Source organism: Diceros bicornis, chromosome 33 (assembly GCF_020826845.1).
Source record: "Diceros bicornis minor isolate mBicDic1 chromosome 33, mDicBic1.mat.cur, whole genome shotgun sequence".
Lineage (NCBI taxonomy): Eukaryota > Metazoa > Chordata > Mammalia > Perissodactyla > Rhinocerotidae > Diceros > Diceros bicornis.
In genome coordinates this window covers 36,439,754-36,460,125 of record NC_080772.1, presented here as the reverse complement: position 1 = coordinate 36,460,125, position 20,372 = coordinate 36,439,754, and the positions used below count along the sequence as shown (strand labels likewise).

General features: G+C 39.2%; 1 protein-coding gene across 1 annotated transcript in view; it reads left to right on the top strand.

Moving 5' to 3' along the window:
* The window catches only part of CNGB3 (cyclic nucleotide gated channel subunit beta 3), a 144,353-nt gene that overhangs the window by 63,116 nt on the left and 60,865 nt on the right, over positions 1-20,372 (top strand). Inside the window, exons 4-7 of the mRNA XM_058529003.1 lie at positions 8,586-8,740; positions 10,105-10,257; positions 11,126-11,334; positions 18,211-18,261. Of these exons, the coding sequence (XP_058384986.1) occupies positions 8,586-8,740; positions 10,105-10,257; positions 11,126-11,334; positions 18,211-18,261 (568 nt within the window). The remainder of the gene's footprint in view (positions 1-8,585; positions 8,741-10,104; positions 10,258-11,125; positions 11,335-18,210; positions 18,262-20,372) is intronic.

Below are 20,372 nucleotides of genomic sequence, written 5' to 3'. Positions count from 1 at the left end.
GATCATTCTGCTGAGCCCCCCTCACTCCACCTCCTCACCTCACCGCACCACAGGATAAGCCATTGCTGTAGATTCTGTTCCATTAACTATATTATTTCTACAGTGATTGTGGGGAAGAACACTACCAAGAGGAACATAACACCAACTCATCTGGGTATTGAGTCCCCCATGTCTTCTGATTTCTGCCATCCACCTGGGATACAGCTCTGCTTCTCCATCCTAAATCCTGTCTCGCTGCCCCATCCTGGAGGCAGTTGCTTCTGCTTCCATCCACTCAACACGGGTTGGGTGAGAAAGAAGGCACCCTACTTCACTACTCTGAATGTGGCTCATGTGTAATCACCCTAATGGTTGACCATGGCCCCTCCTGGACTCTTGAATCCACCCCCTCCAAGGATAGAGTACTTCCAGAATCTCTCATGCTTTGCAACAAATATCTCCCATGTGAGTGTTTCGGGCAGTGGTTTCCTTCATGAGTGATAACAGCAGCACTGTTCTAAGCACTTCACCATCTGTGAGAATTAAATGAGTTAACATATGAGCCCATGTGCTCTCTGTCTTTAAAAAACTTCTCAAATTTCCTGTTTTCTGGCTAGCAATATCCTGTTTTCCAGCAGTGTAGGTTTTTCAAATCATCTTTTCTGTCATTTCTAGAGATATATGGCATCTAGCCTGTTATCTTGATCTAATTTTTCATCTGCCTCTTAGAAGAGCTTTACCCCTTTTTTCTAGACATGTGTGCATCCTGTGATAGTCTGCTCTGGCTGCCGTAACAAAATACCACAGCCTGGGTGGCTTAAACAACAGAAATTTATTTTCTCACAGTTCTGGAGGCTGGAAGTCCAGATCAAAGTGCCATCAGGATTGGTTTCTGGGGAGACCTCTCTCCTGGCTTATAGGTGACTGCCTCCTTGCTGTGCCCTCACAGGGCCTTTCTTCTGTGCATGCATGGAGAGAGAGAGTGTCTCTTCCTCTTCTTACAAGGACACCAATCCTAGTGGGTTAGGGCCTCACCCTTATGACCTTATTTAAACTAATTACCTTCCTAAAGGCCCTATCTCAAAATACAGTCATGTTGGGGATTAGGGCATCAACATGTGAATTTCAGGGGGACACATTTCAATCCATAGCACATTCTAATCAGTTTTTATTTTCTTTTTTTGTGTGAGGAAGATTAGCCCCAAGCTAACATCCGTTGCTGATCCTCCTCTTTTTTGCCGAGGAAGATTGGCCCTGAGCTAACATCTGTGCCCATCTTCCTCTACTTTACATGGGACGCTGCCACAGCATGGCGTGACAAGCAGTGCATCGGTGCGCGCCCGGGATCTGAACCTGCAAACCTTGGCCACCGAAGCAGAGCTCGCACTTAACCGCTTGCACCACCTGGCCGGCCCCTCTAATCAATTTTTAAATAAAGAAAACAGCAATTTATTCAGAAGAAGCTAATAAGTATTAACAAATGTAAGTATACATATAAAATGAAAGAGAGGAATATTAGCTAAAGATTCTTGAAGGTGAATGTAGAATGTGTCATCTTTCCTGATGCAAAGTAGTGCACAATAAATATCTGTTAAACAAATGAATGAGACATTCAAAATGCACCTCAGAACTTCCCCAAGACACCAGTTTTCAGGAACATTTGTGAATTCAGTCTTTGACTCTTTCAGGCTGCTACTATTCAGAAAAAATGATGAAAACATAGCTGTTGCTTACTTTCCTCTCAAAAAATACCTGAAATCATTAGGGAATTTAAGATGTTTATTGAAATGAAATGTATTAGTATTACGACTATTTTATGTTTATATTGATATGCTTATTCATTCTCTTTCCAATTGGGCTAAGATTTGGGAAGGGCCGCTATTCTTGTGTGTTGGTGTGTATGTATGTTGATGTGTGCATATACATATACTTATGGGTCTTATAAACATAAATTTATAATCTATGTGGCAATATTTTTATAACTTTTTTGTTACTTTAGTCTTAAATAGTTGTTTAACTCTTAACAAAGTTAGGCACGACTACATCTATGGGCCATTAGAATGTGACTCAATAACAATAAGAATACACATCATGGACACAAGCTTCCAGCATTTACAGGTTAACAGAAGCAAAGATCTAGAGAGTAGACTGCTGGAAGGTGTTCAGAAAAGAGCTTTGGAGCCATAAATGCAGTGTAGCATGTTCTAGGCAGATCAGGAATAATTTAGGTGAGGAAATTGTGCATCATAACATCCATATGTACGTTACCAGATGTACAAACTAACGTGTAAAAACAATACCATATGCACAAGCAAAGTGTGATAGACAACTCAACATCTTCACGGCATTCAGAGGTGAATGTGAGAAGGGAGCAAAGGGACACTGGGTTGGATTGCATCTAAGCTGACCCACATTTGCTTAAAATTTGTAGGTTTTATGGTACAGCACCAGATACATTGGTAAAAATCAGAATTGTGTGCTAATTTCAAGTATTTTCACTCAGAAATTTACTCCTACAAAAATGTTCACTTCAAAGCAGGTTGCTTTTCTTCTAATGTAACTTTTGAGGACCACGGCCTGAATTTATCATTAATTTTTGTGAAAACATGACCAAAGAAAGACCTTCTTTTTTCTCCCCCCAAAACTTCCCAAATTAGAATATAATTTTCTTTACCTAACTCCTGTCTGTTATTCAACAAGACAGAAACAGCAGATTTTAAAGGACTTCGACCAACTGGAATTTTTTTTAAGTGAGTTGGGTCATTGAAAAATGAATTAATTCTTAATTAAGCATTAAGAGGAATCTAGCAAAGTTTAAAAAAGTCAAAGTTTATTCAAGAACATTTTATTAGAGGAAAAAAATATCATTTTTAATTGAGTTCGGGAAATAATGAGTGGAAACCCAAAGTATTATTTAGAGAACAAAAGCAGATTCTGCATATTTTTTTATAAAATACTTAAGACAAATGGGGAGAAAATGACAAAATCTGCTGACATTACACATTTCCTCTACCAATTTTCTTAAAGATTATCTGTGAGATCTTCCTGCTAAAATTAAAGTTCCCCTGTGGTCTCTCTCCATCCTACTCACTTTGTAGGCAGCATGAGACACCACCGATCTCCTTTTCCAAACTCTTAGCTTCCCTGATTTTCGTGACATTTTTCTCTCTCAGATCTTCCTCTCTAATTGTTACTCTCAGTTCTTTTTCTTAAGCTACTCCTTAAATGTCAGCAAATTCCAAGGCTTTGACCTCCCAATCTTTTCTTGTTCTGTGCTCTTACCAGTAACCTGATCCACTGTATAATTCCCACCATTTCCTCCAGATGGATGATTCCTAGTTCAAGATCTCCAGCTCAGTTCTCCCTACTGAATTCCAACCCAAACTCTCAACTGCCTGCTGTACTGAAGATATTGTAAAAGAGCTTGATTCTTCATTCAAACCTCAAGTTTAACATATACTAAACTGAATGTATTTCTATTTCTCTTACAATTTATGCCTACATCTGAGTTGCCCATATGGTATCACGATTATCCACTCTACTAACTCTATTGGTTTCTGAGGGCTGCCATAACAAATTACCACAAACTAAGTGGCTTAAAGTAACATAAATTTATCCTCTCATAGTTCTGGAGGCTAGAAGCCTGAAATCAAGGTGTTGGCAAGGTTGGTCCTTCTGAAAGCCTGAGGGAGAGTCTGTTCCATACCTCTCTCCTAGCTTCTCCTGTTTGCCAGCAATTCTTGGTGTATCTTGGCTTATAGGAGCATCCCTCCAATCTCTGCCTCTGTTGTCACATGGCATTCTCCCCGTGTGGTTCCTCCATGTCTTCATTTGGCCTTCTTATAAAGACACCAGTGGTTAGATTAAGGTCCTCCCTACTCCAGTATCATTTCATCTTAACTTAAATGGTTACATCTGTAAAAACCCTGTTTCTGAATAAGGTCACATAGTGAGGTTCTGAGGACATGAATGTTGGCAGAGCACTATTCAATCTACTACATTGACCAAACTTTAAATTTACATTAACCTGAATACTTGAACTTGACTCCCTTCTTCAAGTCATACTTCCTTCTCACCACAACTAATCATCTTGTTTCAATTATTTTTCTAAAACATGGCTAATAATGGCCCTCTTCTGCTTAGAATTCTGCTATAGCTCCCCATTGGTCTCAACTGAACTTTCAAGTTAAATTATAGGTGACTTGGGATCCCACATTAAAATGTTTATGCCTTTATTGTACTCCACAAGGCAGCAACTAATACTCCTTTTATCAGGCTCTTTCCTTGGCCTTGAATATCTTCCCCTTATATTATCAAAGTACATTCATCCTTCAAGGTTCTACTCAAATCACCTCCTCTGTGAACTCATCCCTGGCCACCACCTACCCATCTTACCCCATCAAAAAGTCATCCCTTTGTGTTATACTAAAGCAGCAATCCTAAACGACAGAACATGTATCCCTGGGTGTACATGAAAACCGTCCAAGGTCTTAACAAACTCAGTTTTAAAAGAATCAATTTCAAGATCCATATCTTATGTATGTACTTTCTCAAAACTGATATTCCTGAGTACACCTGAAGACCACACGTTTTTCTTTTCCACCTCCCCTTTCACAGTGGCTTTTCTCCCACTTCACAAAAGAATGCCCCACTTCTAACCCATCCCAAAGTTACTATGACGCATTGCCCTGGAGTGCAAAAACTTCTGCAATCCCAATCACAGGGAAAATCGTCAATATGATTTTTCTTGCCTATATCTCTAACTGAATTTAAAGAAATGAGGAATACTGCTATAATTATATTCTTTTTCACTAGCTTCTTTAAAAAATAAGTTTTCTCTGTAACCTATCAAAAAGGAATAAATTTTATTCTAACAATAAGTAATTATTTATTCTTTCATAGGTACATAAATTTTAAAAGCCTCATGTATCTCAATAAGAAATGACTATGCAAAAAGACTTTCCTGCTATGTTTATCGAAATTTGTAAAATATGTTTACTCTTTACCAATTCTTTAATCAAGGAATTATGAGGAATAATTCTTTTAAAAATATACGATTAGTAATACAAACAAGAAAAATCAAATATAGCTCAAATGAAGCATAGTTACATAAGGCATACCCATTGCTTCCCTCTTCTACTCCCATTCAATTTTTTGTTTAAAATATGTTTCTTCATGAGTATTTGCCTTTTTCCATTCAGTCACAAAATTACCTAAAGAAAAATATATTCAGAGCTTTTGTATATATATAGGCAAAGGAGAAGACAGGCAAGGATTACTCCAGAAAAGAAACTGGAAAAAAAGAAAAGATGAAATAGATTGACGTATTAATGCTCAGCTCATACAAAAACAATGAATAGTGGTTGAAATATAGCTATGTATTTGAAATGCTGGCATGCTTTCTAATACAATTTTCAGCATTTTAACCATAAGGTAGGTTTGCACAGTACAAAATGGTGTGATTAAGTGGCAATTATATGGTCAATTAGGGCTTACAAATAATTCGGGAAAAGAAAAACACTGTTCTTAGGGCTTAGGGCTTGAATTACACAATTTGACAGTTTGAATATCTGACTTTACAGTTAATGATCTACCAACCCTCAACTTCACTTTGTTTAGATTTTTTTAGTGCATTGAGGCTCATCAAATAAGGTCAAACAAAATGTTAGAAGCAGTGGGTTTATTTATTCAATAAACACTTACTACTGTTTCTTGTGGAGTATAAAGAAAGCACACAGTTTCTGACCTTGAGGACTTCAGTCTTTGATGACGTCATCTACACCCATGGCTTCAAACATCCCACATAGCTGATAACCACCAGGATCTTGCCAGAACTGTGTTTCTGAAAGCCTCTTGGGTATCACAAGCAAGGTCCTATCACACAAGGTCTTACAAACACCTGGAATTGAACATATACACACATACACACAAAAAAATTCTTTTTTTCCCATACACCCACTACATACAAATATCTCCTTTCTGGATTCCTATTTATATCAGTATCTTCATGAATCTAGTCTCTTGTGACAGAAACTTAGGAGTTATTCTTGATTCCCTGTTTAGATTTATCCAAAAGATCCAGAAAGTTCAAATCCTTTGAAGTCTGCTTCTAGTATATTTCTATTTTTTTTTTTTTTTGGAAGGAAGATCAGCCCTGAGCTAACATCTGTTGCCAATCCTCCTCCTTTTTTTTTTCTCCTTTTCTCCCCAAAGCCCCAGTAGATGGTTGTATGTCATAGTTGCACATCCTTCTAGTTGCTCTATGTGGGACGCGGCCTCAGCATGGCCTGAAAAGTGGTGCATCGGTGCACACCCGGGATCAGAACCCGGGCCACTAGCATCGGAGTGCGCGCACTTAACCGCTAAGCCACAGGGCCAGCCCCTCTAGTGTATTTCTTTAGTCCCTCTCTTGTTCCCTCGCCAGCTCTAACCTAACCTATTAACTTCTTTCCTTGCCTCTGTGTATTGACGTGGCTCCTTTTCAGCTCTCCTGCTATTGCTGCTTCTCTAAAACTTCCGTCTGTTCATACATCTCATTTGCTTAACACTTTGCATTGGTTCCCATTAGCCTACAAGTTAATGTCCAAACTCCTAAGCAGGTCATATAGGACCCATTATACCCTGACCCCACTCACCTTTTCAGATATAACCACCACCACTCCTGCCACCCCCAGCCACCTGAACCCCTCCATATACACACTCTGTTCCAGTCACACCAAAATATTTGCTGAACATGTCATGCTTTTTCACATCTTTGAACATATTGTTCTCAAGACCTGGAAGCCCCTTCTTTCATTTCTGTCAAAGGCCTTTTGATCCTTTCAAAAGGATGCGTTCTCTGAGAAGCCCCTCCTTCATAGCCCATGCCAATTCAGTGTGAACATAGCACTTCACACGTTATCTTTATTATTAGCTACTTATTTACATCCTTGCCTCCCCCATTAAACTATGAACGTCCATAAGGTGTTTAACTCTCCAACTTTATGTATATTTCCAGTACATAAAGTTGAAACTCAATAATCGTTTGATGGGTGAATAAACTTCTAGGCATACTAAGATTTTAAGAAGAATCAGTTAAAAATATATACAACAACACTTCTTAATCAGAAAAAAAAGTTATTCTGGTTTTGTGGACCTAATGTTCCCCTATTTCTGTATTGTTTACGATGTATCAGATTTTCTTCCACTGCTGCTCAGTCTTCACCATCTTGAGAAGGTTTATAAAGGTCTTAGTTAGTGGGACTCACTTGAAGAATCTTGATGCTGCAGCAAGACCTTTGACGTTTGAAAGAAGTATAAATTATACCATGATAATTAGAAGGGGAGAGAGAAAGACACCAACGGTCTGGGAATCTATAAACAATTATAGATATGATATATTTGTGGACCTGATGGGGAATGGAGATTAGTGGGAGGGGCTCACACTAGGGTTCTCTTTAAATGGAATTCACAGGTCACCCAGTTGCAATGTGAACCCTTTGGGTTCTAGTTTGGAAGTGAGATTGAAGGGGCAGATATGGATGTGAGGAGGTGAGAATGAATAGAATCCATGTGGGCCTGTGTAGACCCAGTGTCAGACCTCAGGAGCAAGGTAGTTAGAGCTCTGAGGAAAACCTGTGAGGAAACTCAGATTGTTTGAAGTATGCTACTTTATATCTTATACCCCGTCCTAGTCTGTATGTTTTCTTAGAAAGGAAGTTCATTAAAGCACACTAGCTATATTAGTTTTCTATTGCTGCATAACAAATTATCACAAACTTAGTTACTTAAAACAACACCATTTATTATCTCACAGTTCCATAGACCAGAATTCTGGGTGGGCTTGACTGGGTTCTCTGCTGAAGGTCTCACACAGCTGAAATCAAGGTGTCAGCCAGGCCTGGCAGGGCTCCACCTGGAGGCACTGGAGAAGAATCTACTGCCAAGCTCCTTCCAGTTATGGGCAGAATTCAGTTCCTCGTGGCTGTGCGACCGTGGTCCTTGTTTCCTTGTTTCCTTGTCTCAGCTCCTAGAGGCCTCATGCAATTCTTATCAGGGGGCCCCTTTATTCTTCAAAGCCAAAGATGGAGGATTTCTCCCCCTGTGCTTCATGCCTCTGACTTTCTGCTCTGTCACGAGCTGGAGGAACGCTCTCCTGTTAAAGGGCTCATTTGGTGACATCAGGCTCACCTGAACAATCTCTTCATCTTAAAGTTGACTGAGCCATCTAACATGAAGTAATCATGGGAGTAAAATCCACCATATTCCTTTTCCCCGGGATTATGCAGGGCGTGTACACCAAGGGTCCATCTTAGACTTCTGCCTACCAGGACAGCCACAGCTTTTTTTCTCCTAATGATACAATTTAATGGCAGAATCACAGCCATCAAGATCCACTATGGTCAAGAACGGCCATTTGTTATTTTTGGATTCTGGTTTTTCAATGGCAAATCTGTTTTGCACCAGCACAATTTCCATCAGACCTAACGCGTGAATTGTTCTAGTCAATTGCAGAAAGGAGCAGTTAATATTCTTGTGTATATAAGGAAGGTGAAAAGACCTAATCCGGTCCCTGTATGTACCTCCTCATGAGTTTATCTCTATCGCCATTTTTTTCCCTCGTTTAGTCCAAAAAGCAAACCCCCTGGATCGCCTATTATCAACGAGTATGCTGACGCCCAGCTACACAACCTGGTGAAGAGGTTGCGTCAGAGGACAGCCCTGTACAAGAGAAAGTTGGCAGAAAATGACATATCCTCCGCTGAAGCCAGCCCCCAAACCGGTAAGCACCGTTACCACAGTACTGAAGAAGGAAGCTGTGAGGGGACACGTATTTTGCAAATGTCTGAGTTTGGGTTCCCCAAAAGCAGACCCTGAGACAATGACTTAGTATAAATAGTTTATATTGAGGGTGACCCCTTGCCCAGGGGAAGGCAGGCAAGAGAGACAGAGAAGGGAGTTAAGACAATAAAGGTGTGTTAATGACAAGGTTACTGGTGTCAGCCACCGGGGGTCATCCAGCTGAAAATCTGTGTGGATGACACTTACCCTGAGACTAAGCACTACCCTGAGGGAGGAGGAAGCTGAGGTATCAATCCACCACCTCCTGTCCTGCGTTGGCTGAGGGTTGCCGCTGGGGCATGTTGGCTAACTCTCCAGCACGTTAAACAAGCCAGCTGGGAGAAAACCCTCCAGCAAAGAGCCCCAGAGAGCCCTCTGCACACGGCCTCCAGGGCCCAGCACACGCACAGGCCAACAGCAATATCTGCTCTAGCAAGTTTTATTGTAAACATTAACCATGAACACCCACAATACACAAAGCGCTCGTGATAAAAACACAAGAACACTGAGTACCTGAGTACACAACAGAGCAGAGGACAACAACAAACTAATCACATAAGGGGAGGGACAATCGTCAACCTCTCTAATAATTACAGAAATATGTTTATGAAAAATTAATAAGTACAATAAAGTGGAGCCCAAAAGAGACATACACTATGATTGCATCTATGTAAAATGTTTATTTATGTATAGACAAAACATAGGAGAAAGTTTGGTTGTTTAATAACAGATAAATAAAAATAAAATTGTTACTTACATGGGATGGAGTTGAGGATTTCCTTATAATTCTGTATAAGGGAAGTTGGATTTTCAAAATAAACTTTATATTGTATAGTAGTTTCTTTTTAAAGAGAAGGGGCTAAAATAAAACAGTCATTATAGGTTGATAAATATATGTTGAAAAGAATATTTTGAGCTTTATTTACTCATAAAGAAGCATGAAACTAAATCCTGTGGAATTGGGTACATTTGTATGTTTCTGTTCAATGTAAATCCAAAGCACTCAGTTTATTTGTGCTCCAAAATATGTGAGATCAGGTTTTTATTTAAAATATCCTATTTGTAACACCTGTGGGACATTTTATTAGTGAGCTTTAAACCTGTATATTTCCAAATTCCAGTTCATTAGATGGATATTTTCATAATGTCACTATTTTAAATGTCATAAAATATTTCAAATGCCTGTATGGAAAGGGGAAGATTCTGGAATGTTCTGACTTCAAGAAATCCAAGCTTTTTCTCATTAAGCTAATTTAAGTGAACTTAACCTCTTAAAAGCATTTTCATCTTTTTTTTCCTATGAAGCAAAGCCCACAGCGGTATCCTCAACACAAGAAAGCAATGCTAAGCTCATAGAAAAACATTACTATCACGTGTTGTGTTGGAAAGTCCAAAAGATGCCTCTGACAGAGTACCTAAAGCGAATCAGACTTCCACAAAGCATAGATTCGTACACAGGTACCACCAAAGGGGGACTCTCTCAGTGGGATGGCTGGCTATTACCAAGAGCCCCTGTAACCCAGAGCCACAGATGGCTTCCGTTTTCCCTAGCCCACATTCTGAATCTATCTAGAAAGCAGAATTTAAACTATATTAAATATGCAATAGGTCATTTGCCCCTCTCTGGTGAAGATGAAATAAAATAGTCCTGCCTATTTTTAAAAGGCAGTCCAGGGTCTACCTGCCCCTAATTACCTTTGAAAAGAAAGCCCCAAAGCACTTGGCAGTATTTACACTGACACCCCTCCCCTAAGAAACCATCATGATGTGTTCCTCTCCTTCCAGGGCTCATACTGTCAATTATTCTAATCGAATGAATCCCCTCCTATGGCCTCCCAGGGACAGAAGAAGGGATGTGTGAAGCGAAACGGATGGCCTTCATGGCCCATTCTCTGCCCTCCCCACTCAGCCACACACCTTTGGGCTAATGTGGCCTTTCCCCGCACACCCAGTGACCCTGCAGCTGCACTACCCATGCGCAAAGGCTGCTGCTGCAGCCGTCCTGAGCGGGGACCTCTGGCTTCTCGTGGGTTCCCTTCTCCCCACCCATGTAGAACAGTGACTGTGGGGATGCACTCAGAGTGGCCCCTTCTCTATGAGACAGGAGGGACACTCTTCAACGCTGGAGGAGCTGATAAGACCACTAACCTCCCTGGTGCCAGTGCCCCCTGCTCTAGATGCAGAATAGTCTGAAGGTTCCACGGAGCCTCTTAGAGCAAAGTGCTCATTTCCAGAGGAAGTGCTCCAACTTTACCCAACTCAGCGAGAGGATTATTTTAACGCCTGCCACGTGCCATGTGGGTCACTCCAGTTCCCGGTTTTCTAGATCGCCTCTACCTCCTGTGGCTCTTGCTCGTCACCCTCGCCTATAACTGGAACTGCTGGCTTATCCCCCTGCGCCTCGTCTTTCCATACCAAACACCGGACAACACGCATTACTGGCTCATCACGGACGGCGTGTGTGACACCATCTACCTTTGCGATCTGCTGTTGATCCAGCCCAGACTCCAGTTTATAAGAAGAGGAGACATAATAGTAAGTGGGGCTGGGGAGAAGCAGAAACCGACAAACGAATATCAGATGGGACTACAAAAAATAAATTAACAATGTTTTATTTAATGTCTGACTGGCTGTCTCCGCATGTATGGGTCTTTAACCACTGGAAACCACCAGTATGATAATAATAGTAATTATTATTGTAACAACAACAACAAAACAACCATTGAGCACTCACTATGTGCTGGGGACCATGCATCGCCCTGTGCCTCAGTTTCCTCATCTTAAAAATGGGAATAACAGCAGTACCTTCATCATGTGGATAGGAAGACTGAATGAATCGATGCGTGTAAAGAGCTTTGGGCTGTGTCTAGCGCCTGGTGAGGGCATACTAACTGTGTGCTCTCATTATTACTCTGGTTGATTTATTCACAATGTCTCACTCAATCCTTTCAATCACCCTATAAGGAAGACATTAGCCCCATTTACAGATGGGGAAACTGAGGTTTGGAGAAGGGAGGTGAACGTAACCAAGGCAGGATTCAGACCCAGGCCTTGACTGCAAAACCTGTGCTCATTACAACTACACCATGCTGGCTCAGGTTGGCAAGTTTTGCAGAATTTGATAGGCCTTGAGGATACAAAAATGATGCCAGGACTGGAATGTCAAAACTGTACACATATTTTAACTAAACAATGTAAAGAAATGTATAAATTATCAACGCAAAAGGAAGAAATAATTTAATACATATTCCTCTAGTAACCAAGCCTCCAGCACTCTGTGAGGCCTGTGTTCTCTACCACATGACAATCTGCCATTCATCTTTGTAAATAAGGCAGATATCATTTCCTCCAATAGAGTCCACTCAGCCTCCTCAGGAGACAACCTGGTGTCATGAGAAAGCTCTAGGCTCTAAGTTTTTTAGGACACAGACCATCTTGTTTATCACTGTACAGTCATCACCAAGCACAGTGCTTGCACACAGTACAGAAATCAAGTCCGAGGTTTTAGACCTGGATGCTTTGGGAAAACCTAACTTAAAAAGGAAAGAAAAGCTGTCATGACCCTTTTAATTAGTGTAGCCTCACTGCGCTGTCCAATAGAGTGGCCACTAGACATGTGTCTATTCACATTTACATTTTAATTAATTAAGATTAACATTAAAAATTCAAACTTCTCAGCCACATTATCCATATTTCCAGTGCCCAGTAACCATAAGCAGTTAGCAGCTACCGTATCGGACAGCACAGAATATTTCCACCCTTGCAAAATATACTATTGGCTAATGCTATAAGGCAACCAGAGAGCAATGAGCCGTGAAGATCTCCATCGAGCGAGCAGACCACAGGGACTGAAGCCACACCCTGCAGATGGGTGCAAATCACAAGCACATGAAGTACACCACAGTTGTGTTGTTTTGTTTTTTAATTAATATGGTATCTACTGGCCTATCTTCTTTTCACTATTCGCTTTCCAGATTCATCGCATCCCATTTCTCACCATCAGATGCAGTGGCCTACCTCAGCAACTAGCATTCTTATTCTTAGGAGAAAGTATCTTCTCCTGGATTTATTCTCAGTGTTGAGGGAGTTTCATAGCCAATCCAATCAATCTAAGACATAGACAGAAGAATACGCTTTCACAAGCACATACGCAAACCTCAGAGCCTCTATTCCTTGGCCCACTCCCCAGCTGCCTAGAAGGATGCTTCCTTTCCAAGTGACGTCCATGGTAACATCTTTTCACCATCCCAGCAAGGGCTGCAGAGAACAGATCCTCCAATGTCACGGTAGGAAGAGCAGAGTGACCCAGCATATGGCACCTTGGGTTCATATATATTTTTGGAGGAAAAAAGTAGATTTCTTAATCTCCTGAATATTTTCTTTTGAATCTCCAGATGATTTTAAATTATCGAAAAGCTGAAAGGAGTCATTTTGGTTATGTTTTTCTTTTAAAACAATATTATTTGCTGGGGAATACCTCCTATATTTGAAATCTTTCCTAGAAAGAAATTCTAAAGGCAAGAACTGAAGCTGTAGCAAAAATCTATTCAAAATATCCTTTGTGCAGACCTCAGAGCGTTGCTTAACTCACAGCACTGTCCCCAGAGCACACTGGCAGCTTGGTGAATGATGATGATGGCGTATAAATAAGAAGTAAACAACACAGAAAAAAGAGCACTAATTTCAACCTCCATTAGGTGCACAAGGGGGGAGAAAATCAATGCTTGACAAATAGAAAATGACAAAATCAGTAAGGGGAGACTTTTATTTTCAATTTTCTAGGGGGCCTTTGCACACAACAGAGTGTTAAAACCAAGAAAAATAACCAAGAAAAACACACTCAACGGGCTCTACTTAAAATGCATTATCACAAGCCGCAAATATAGAGCAGAAACTAATTGTTTTGTTTGTTCTAAAGAAGTTTAATGGTTTCTTTAATTTAGAGTAGGTGGTTTTAGCCTTTAAAACTTGATTACATTTTGGTAAGAAGACTATGTAAGTGGAGTACCCAACTTGAAGGTCTCACTACATTTAGCTATCCATGCTATCTTTGATGTACACCGGCAAATTATTCATTCATTCATTCATTCACTCAACAAACATTTATTAAATACCTACAATTGCCAGGTAAGCACCAGGGCTGGAGGATGGAAATATTAATTCCCCAAGGCCTTAGGGAAAACAGATAAGTAACAGACAACAGGTTGAGGTGGGAAAAGCCACAATACTGGGGATTGGGAGTGTTCCCAAGTTTTCCACAGCATTGATTTGCAATATCTTTCTTCTGAAAATGGTGCTGCACAAATAGAGAACAGAATTTTGAATCAAGGACCAACAAAAAAGTCTCTTGTCCTTAATTTCTTTTATAGACGGCAGAAATAGAGTTCACAATGACAGTGGGAGTTATTTAGATATGAGACTCTCCCACCCCCAATCCTTTGCTAAACCTGTGTATCACAAGGCTCCATGGAGATGCTCAGCGCCATCTAGTGACAGCCAGTCAGGCCGCCACTAGACTCAACTTCTTTAGGCTCTTAGTTACTGTTTATAAACTGACCTGAAGAAAATTAACCACTCCCTCCTCTGTTCTCTGTACACTTCACTCATGCTTCTGTTACTTAATTAATAACAGAATTAATTTAATTAATTAATAAGCAATTAATTTAATAACAATTAGGCTAATTATGATGTAGTAGAAACAAACAGACCAGGGTCAAATTCCACCAGCAGCATTACTTGAAGAAAATACATTTACCCTTTCATTGAATACTATCTTTTTCATCCATAAAACGGGAGTAGTAGTATCCACTCCGTAAACCTATTGTGAGGATTAAATAAGATAATGTGTCTACCTAGTGAGGGTTTGGCATCTGGAAGATGTGCAGTAAATTGTTGAATGAATCAAATGAATGAATATCCACATACTTAGCTTCTCTCTCTTGTCTCATATTTATATATGTAGCTCTCTTTCTTCCCTAATAATAAGTTTCTCAAGAGTAGAGACAGTATTCGATTCATTTCTCTATCTATCCTAGGAACTCAGAGAGTATACTCAAGAAATGTTTGAAGGAATGAATGAATAGTAATCTTGCTTCAAGGATTTTCTTTTCTTGAATAATTATTTAATCTTCATTGTATTTATTTCAGATGATGTTATTATTTTTGAAATATTTCTATCTGTTCTATGTGAAATTATGGAGTTTCTATGAATTCTTTAAAAGAAGAAGTAGATAATAAGTAATACCTTGGTAGAACTTCTTCAAAAACTATTGGAAAAGGATTTAGGTGCAATTAGCATACCCTTCCTAAAGTAAGCCTCCCCTAAAGAAATGTCTCGTGCATAATGATGAGGCTTAGAAGAAAGAGAATTAAATAGGGTGACATTTTAAAAATAAGTGCCTAATTGTTACCGGTAAGCATGCTGATCCTCGTAAGGCTAATGACGCCAAATGTATTTGGTGCTCCAAAGAAGAGGGATTTCAGAATCATTAGATGGCATGTTCATTTAATCTAGTAGGTTTTAGTTTTATTTACATTTATTCAATCATAGGATCATAGACAACCCTGAAAGTAAAGGGATAAATGTGCTAAAAACATTCTTCCAGGGTTAGAGGAGGGGGTGGTATTTTAACAACTTCTTGGCACTTGAAATGTATCTATCTGTCCCATATAGGCTTTGAAGGAGCTAAGCGATTTTACTCAAGCTTGGTACAGGATTCAACTTAACCTTCTGTCTCTGTCTACCTGTGGCTCAGTAAGCCATTTTCTTTCACAGTGAAAATCATTAAATAAGCATGTCTTATATATTTTCTAATACATTTCTGTAAAATTTAGATTGTGTACATGAGTAAAAATTACAGCCAGAAAAAAGTATAGTGGGGGCAGAAATTGGGGAGTTGGCTAGCCAATCTTTAACACTGCTCAGCAGTAGTATAAAACTTCTGAACTTGGACAGCCTGAATGATAGTTGTTAGAAGATGCTGCTTCCACGTGTCCAAATTATAATATGTTGATCAACTAATTAATAGCACATACACAATTCCTTCCTAACCATAACTGAAATATTAGAACGTAAGTCCAATATTAGCATTAATTCTTTTAGACCTGACTGTTAACAAATGCCTCCCCATTCATCTATCACTTCTCACACATTTATTGAGCAACGCCTGTGTATTAGACATTATGTTAGGAACTGGAGAAACAGAGGACAAAGACATGGTCCCTACCCTCTTAAGTAGCTCAGAGTGTGAAGGACAAACAGACAAAAGAAAAATGGTTGGGTTTTGTGATGTGAGTTGTGAGAGAGGTGAGCCTGGGGCTGTGAGGGGGAGAGAAAACCATGTGAAGGAGGGGACAACCTGGTCCAAATCTTGACGGATGAATTTAAGTTATCTGCACACCTCCACCCCCACAGAAAAGGGAAAAAATATGTTCCAAGCTCTGGGAAGAGCATGGGCAAAGGCATCAAGGTGAGAAACTCTGTGATGCATTTGAGGACTACTAAACAGTGGTGTGGGGTGCTGCAGGAGGTGAGTGAGACGGAAAAACTAGAGCCTACCATGAAAAGGAGCTTGGACTTTTTTTCTTAAAGTCATGTAGAGTCACAGGATTTGACGTAAATGGGGATTGTTAAATGACCTGATTTAGAGAGATCATCTGGCTGCTGTTGTAGAATTGATGGTGCTCAGGGCAAGCTACCCCAGGAGGCACCACTCTGGTATCTGGATTATTTGGAGCTGAAGACAATAAGGACTCAGAGAACTCAGGAAGAATATTTGAGTTTCCCCTCCCAAACTGCCTAAAGAATTTAAAACAAAAGATCTCTTTCAAGAAGGAGTTATTATCATGATGGCTGTAAAGATAATGTAGGATAGAGGTTACAATAGGAAAGGCACCAAGCCCCTTTTATCAAAAACTCTATCTCTCCCTGACCACATTATCTATAGATGACCCTGAAAAGAATTGTCTTCCTTCCCTCTGAAGTCCCAGACCACTACCCACCCCCAACACGCTCCTCGCCTTTAGCTGCAATGCTTAAGCGGGCAGCTTAGACAGAGGGACGAGTTGCTCATTTCTGAGTTTCTCCCATGTATACATGTTATTAAACTTGGTATTATTTTCTCCTGCTAACCTGTCTTGTTAATTATTTGGCCAGCCATAAGAACCTTAAGGAAAAGGGCAGAAGGAGATTCTCCCTCTCTCCCCACAGAATGGATCTAGGCGAGCAAGACCAAAGACAAGGAGATCAATGCCAAAGGGAGAGAATGGACATGAGAAGATTTTAGGAAGAAGAATCGATAGAACTTGGTTGCTGGTGGGATGAGGGCTGAGGGAGGGTGAGTGGTATAGGGTCACTGACGAGTGTAGATGAGGATGCTGGTAGGGTACTCAATGGGAAGAGGAAGAGGAGGAGCATGGTAGGCTTAACAGGAATGGAGAATGATGATGAATTCAGGTTTGGTGTAGGTTAAATTTGAGATGAGCAGAAGTGCTAAATGAAGATGACAATAGGCAGTTGCTTGTACAGGTCAACAGCTCAAGAAAAGGATATTAGGTAGAGGTAGAGATTTGGTAGCATCAAGAGACCTGGTGATCTTTGAAACTATGAAAGTGGATGCAATTTCCCAGGAAGCAAGTGTAAAGAGAAAAGAGAAGATCATTGAATCCTGGGGAACACTGACTTTGAAATGGCTAGTCCAAGAATTCAAGACAGACACCGAAAAGTTGAAACTGAAGAAGTAAACCAAGAATGGCATTATAGATTCTTTAGAAAGAGAAAGTTCCAGGGACAAAATTGTCCAAAAAAAAGTGTTAGATGCTTCAAAAAGTTTTAGTCATCTCTTCGCTCCTTTATGTATTCATCCCTTCAAATATTTACTGGGCTTTTAGTGTATTCTAGTTATATACAGTTGCTAAACAAAATCAACTTTGTCCTGAGATAGAACCACTTAATGTAGTAAACTGATTTCAAATAAATGGAACAAGTAATATATGTGCAATTGCAAAATATGTTGAGCACCTTAAAAAAAATGCTAAGTACTATAAAGGATTCCCGGGGTGTGATCATGAGGAGATCACTGGTGGCTTTCACACTGGTAGTCTTGATGGGATAAGAGCGGTGGGCAGAACCCAAATTGCCATGGATTGAGAATAAAGATGAGGGAAGGATGTGGAGCAAAGCAATGTCGGTGATTTTCTTAAAAGCTTGAGTGTGACAAACAATAGGGCAAAAGCAAAAAGAAAACAAATGCCAACGAAGGTTTATTATTTTAAGATGTGATAAACTAGAGCATATTTATAGGCTGAAGTTGGAAGGAATCAGTAAAGAGAAATAGCTATAAATATTTTTTAAAGTTAGAAAATTGATGAAATTGGTTAAAATTTAGATAAAATATAAATATAACATTTCAGGTGGATTCAAATGAACTAAAGAAACACTACAGGAGTTCTACAAAATTTCAGGTAGGTGACTTACAATTTCAAAATTGTTCAAGTAACCCATTACCATTTTCACTTTGAGTCCCATCTATAGATTTCTACCAAAAAAACTCTGCTTTCTTTCAGAATTATAGCCTTTGTAACAGAGTTTATACAGATGAAATTTTATTAGGCAAAGGCAGGCCTGAAGTTTTTGCTTCTCAATAATTACAAGCTACACTTCCCTGTATGTGCAAATGTGTAATTCAACATATGGGTCTTTGTTAGGCAGAACAAAATGTTAGTGCCCACATTTAAATTCTAATTTAAATGTCAGTAAAGCAGTATGAGGTGTACTTTGTCTTGTCCACACAGAATCCTAGCCTCCAGTTCACGTAGCATAAGAGTGTAAAAGTCTACAAAATTGTTTCCACTCTTGTTTCTCTCTCATCCATATAAGCAGAATAAAAAATAGAAAAGAAGCAATAATTTATATAACATGGTATCTTCCTCTCCTCACATAAGATTATAATCTTATGTTTTTTCACCCATAATTATTTGCAAAGTACTTTCTTATCTTTTATTTGTTCCTCCCAACTCTGAGAAATAGGCAGAGATTGGGAGTTGTCCAAGGTTACCCAATCTGTGTGAGTGAACTCTAGCCTCCCACTCCAAGGACAATCCTTGAGTGGCCTCAAATTTTGTTTTTAAATAAAAATCTGGACTTAAGTGCCAAATTGTCTCTATTGGCAATCTGTGGTGATTAAAATCTCTTTCAATCTGTTTTTATGTCCAACCAATTTTCTTTGTAAATAATTGCCACGTACTTAGACATATTCATAAAAAATCTACACTCCTTTGATGAACTCTACAAAGAGGATGAATATTCTTTGTAAGTGCCGCAAAGCTTATTCCAAACTCTTAATCACTGTCTTGAGTTTGAATAAGAGCAAATTAACCATATGTTTAATTTGAGTTTATAAGTGTAAAATTTTACATTTATTTAATTGTGGTCACTTCTCCTTTTGAATTCCTTTAGCACATCCTGCCTGTCTTATGGCTTGAATTATAGTCATTTTTGTGCTTGGTTACTCCACTATTAGATTGTTAACTTCTTGTGCTTATGCCTCTATTAGGTAGTTAACTTCTTGTGGACAGAAACAACATCTTACTGCAATTTCAACCCCAACATGCTTTGAAAAGTGGCTTGTACAGAGCACAGTGTTGGTCAATGCTTAATTCAATTTTCTACAGTTCAATGGGAAATAAATCATCTCTACCTACACAATTCCATGCTAATGTGCTAATATCAAACACGATTAATGACCGCATAGAGAAGCCAAGTGGGCAGTCGAGTAAAAAGATCATTATTCTGACATATTCGTTCTAAAAAAGTTATTTTAAAGCTTAAAAAAAAAGATCATTATGATTTGAGCCAGAAAACATGGATGCCAGAATAGCACTGGACAAGTCAACAGCTCCACGCTCCTGCTTTCCTATTTGTAAGAAGTTATTTTAGTAGCTATTCTGTACACTTAACTTGTTATGAGGCTCAATATCTGTAGGGTAAAATCAATGAGGTTTGATGATATGGTGCAATTTCTAAACCAATACTTTTAGTGAGTAATCTGTTTATAATAGCCAATCTGGTTAATTCAAACTGAAAGCTCCATTTCTTTTCAATAGCGCTAGGCCATTGTGAAATTCTGGTATACAATTAATTACCTCAACTCTCCATTTCATATATATGGCCTTACAGAAAGTTCTTAACTGCTCTTAACTGTCTTAAATAAATTAAATTTTTTTAATGTTCCCTATTTTTCAAACCACATAAAAATTAATGAAAATGAATAATTATCTTACATAAAAGAATTTTCTGTTATCATTGCAATCAGGAAAGTATTCAAGTGTGATGTTGTCATTTCACAAGTACCAGGTAATAGAAAGCCAGAATAATTTAAATATATGGCAAATTTTAAAATATATATTTTTAGCTATAATAGGACTTTCAATACCTTCTCCCATTGGGGCTGCTGATTGTAAAGGGGTTGGATTTCTCTCCTCTCCTCTCTCTTAGTCTGCACGGTCTCTGATAGATACTTTCACAGCAGTTTATTGTTAGCAATATGATCCAAAGTAGACAGCAGTAGAAAGAA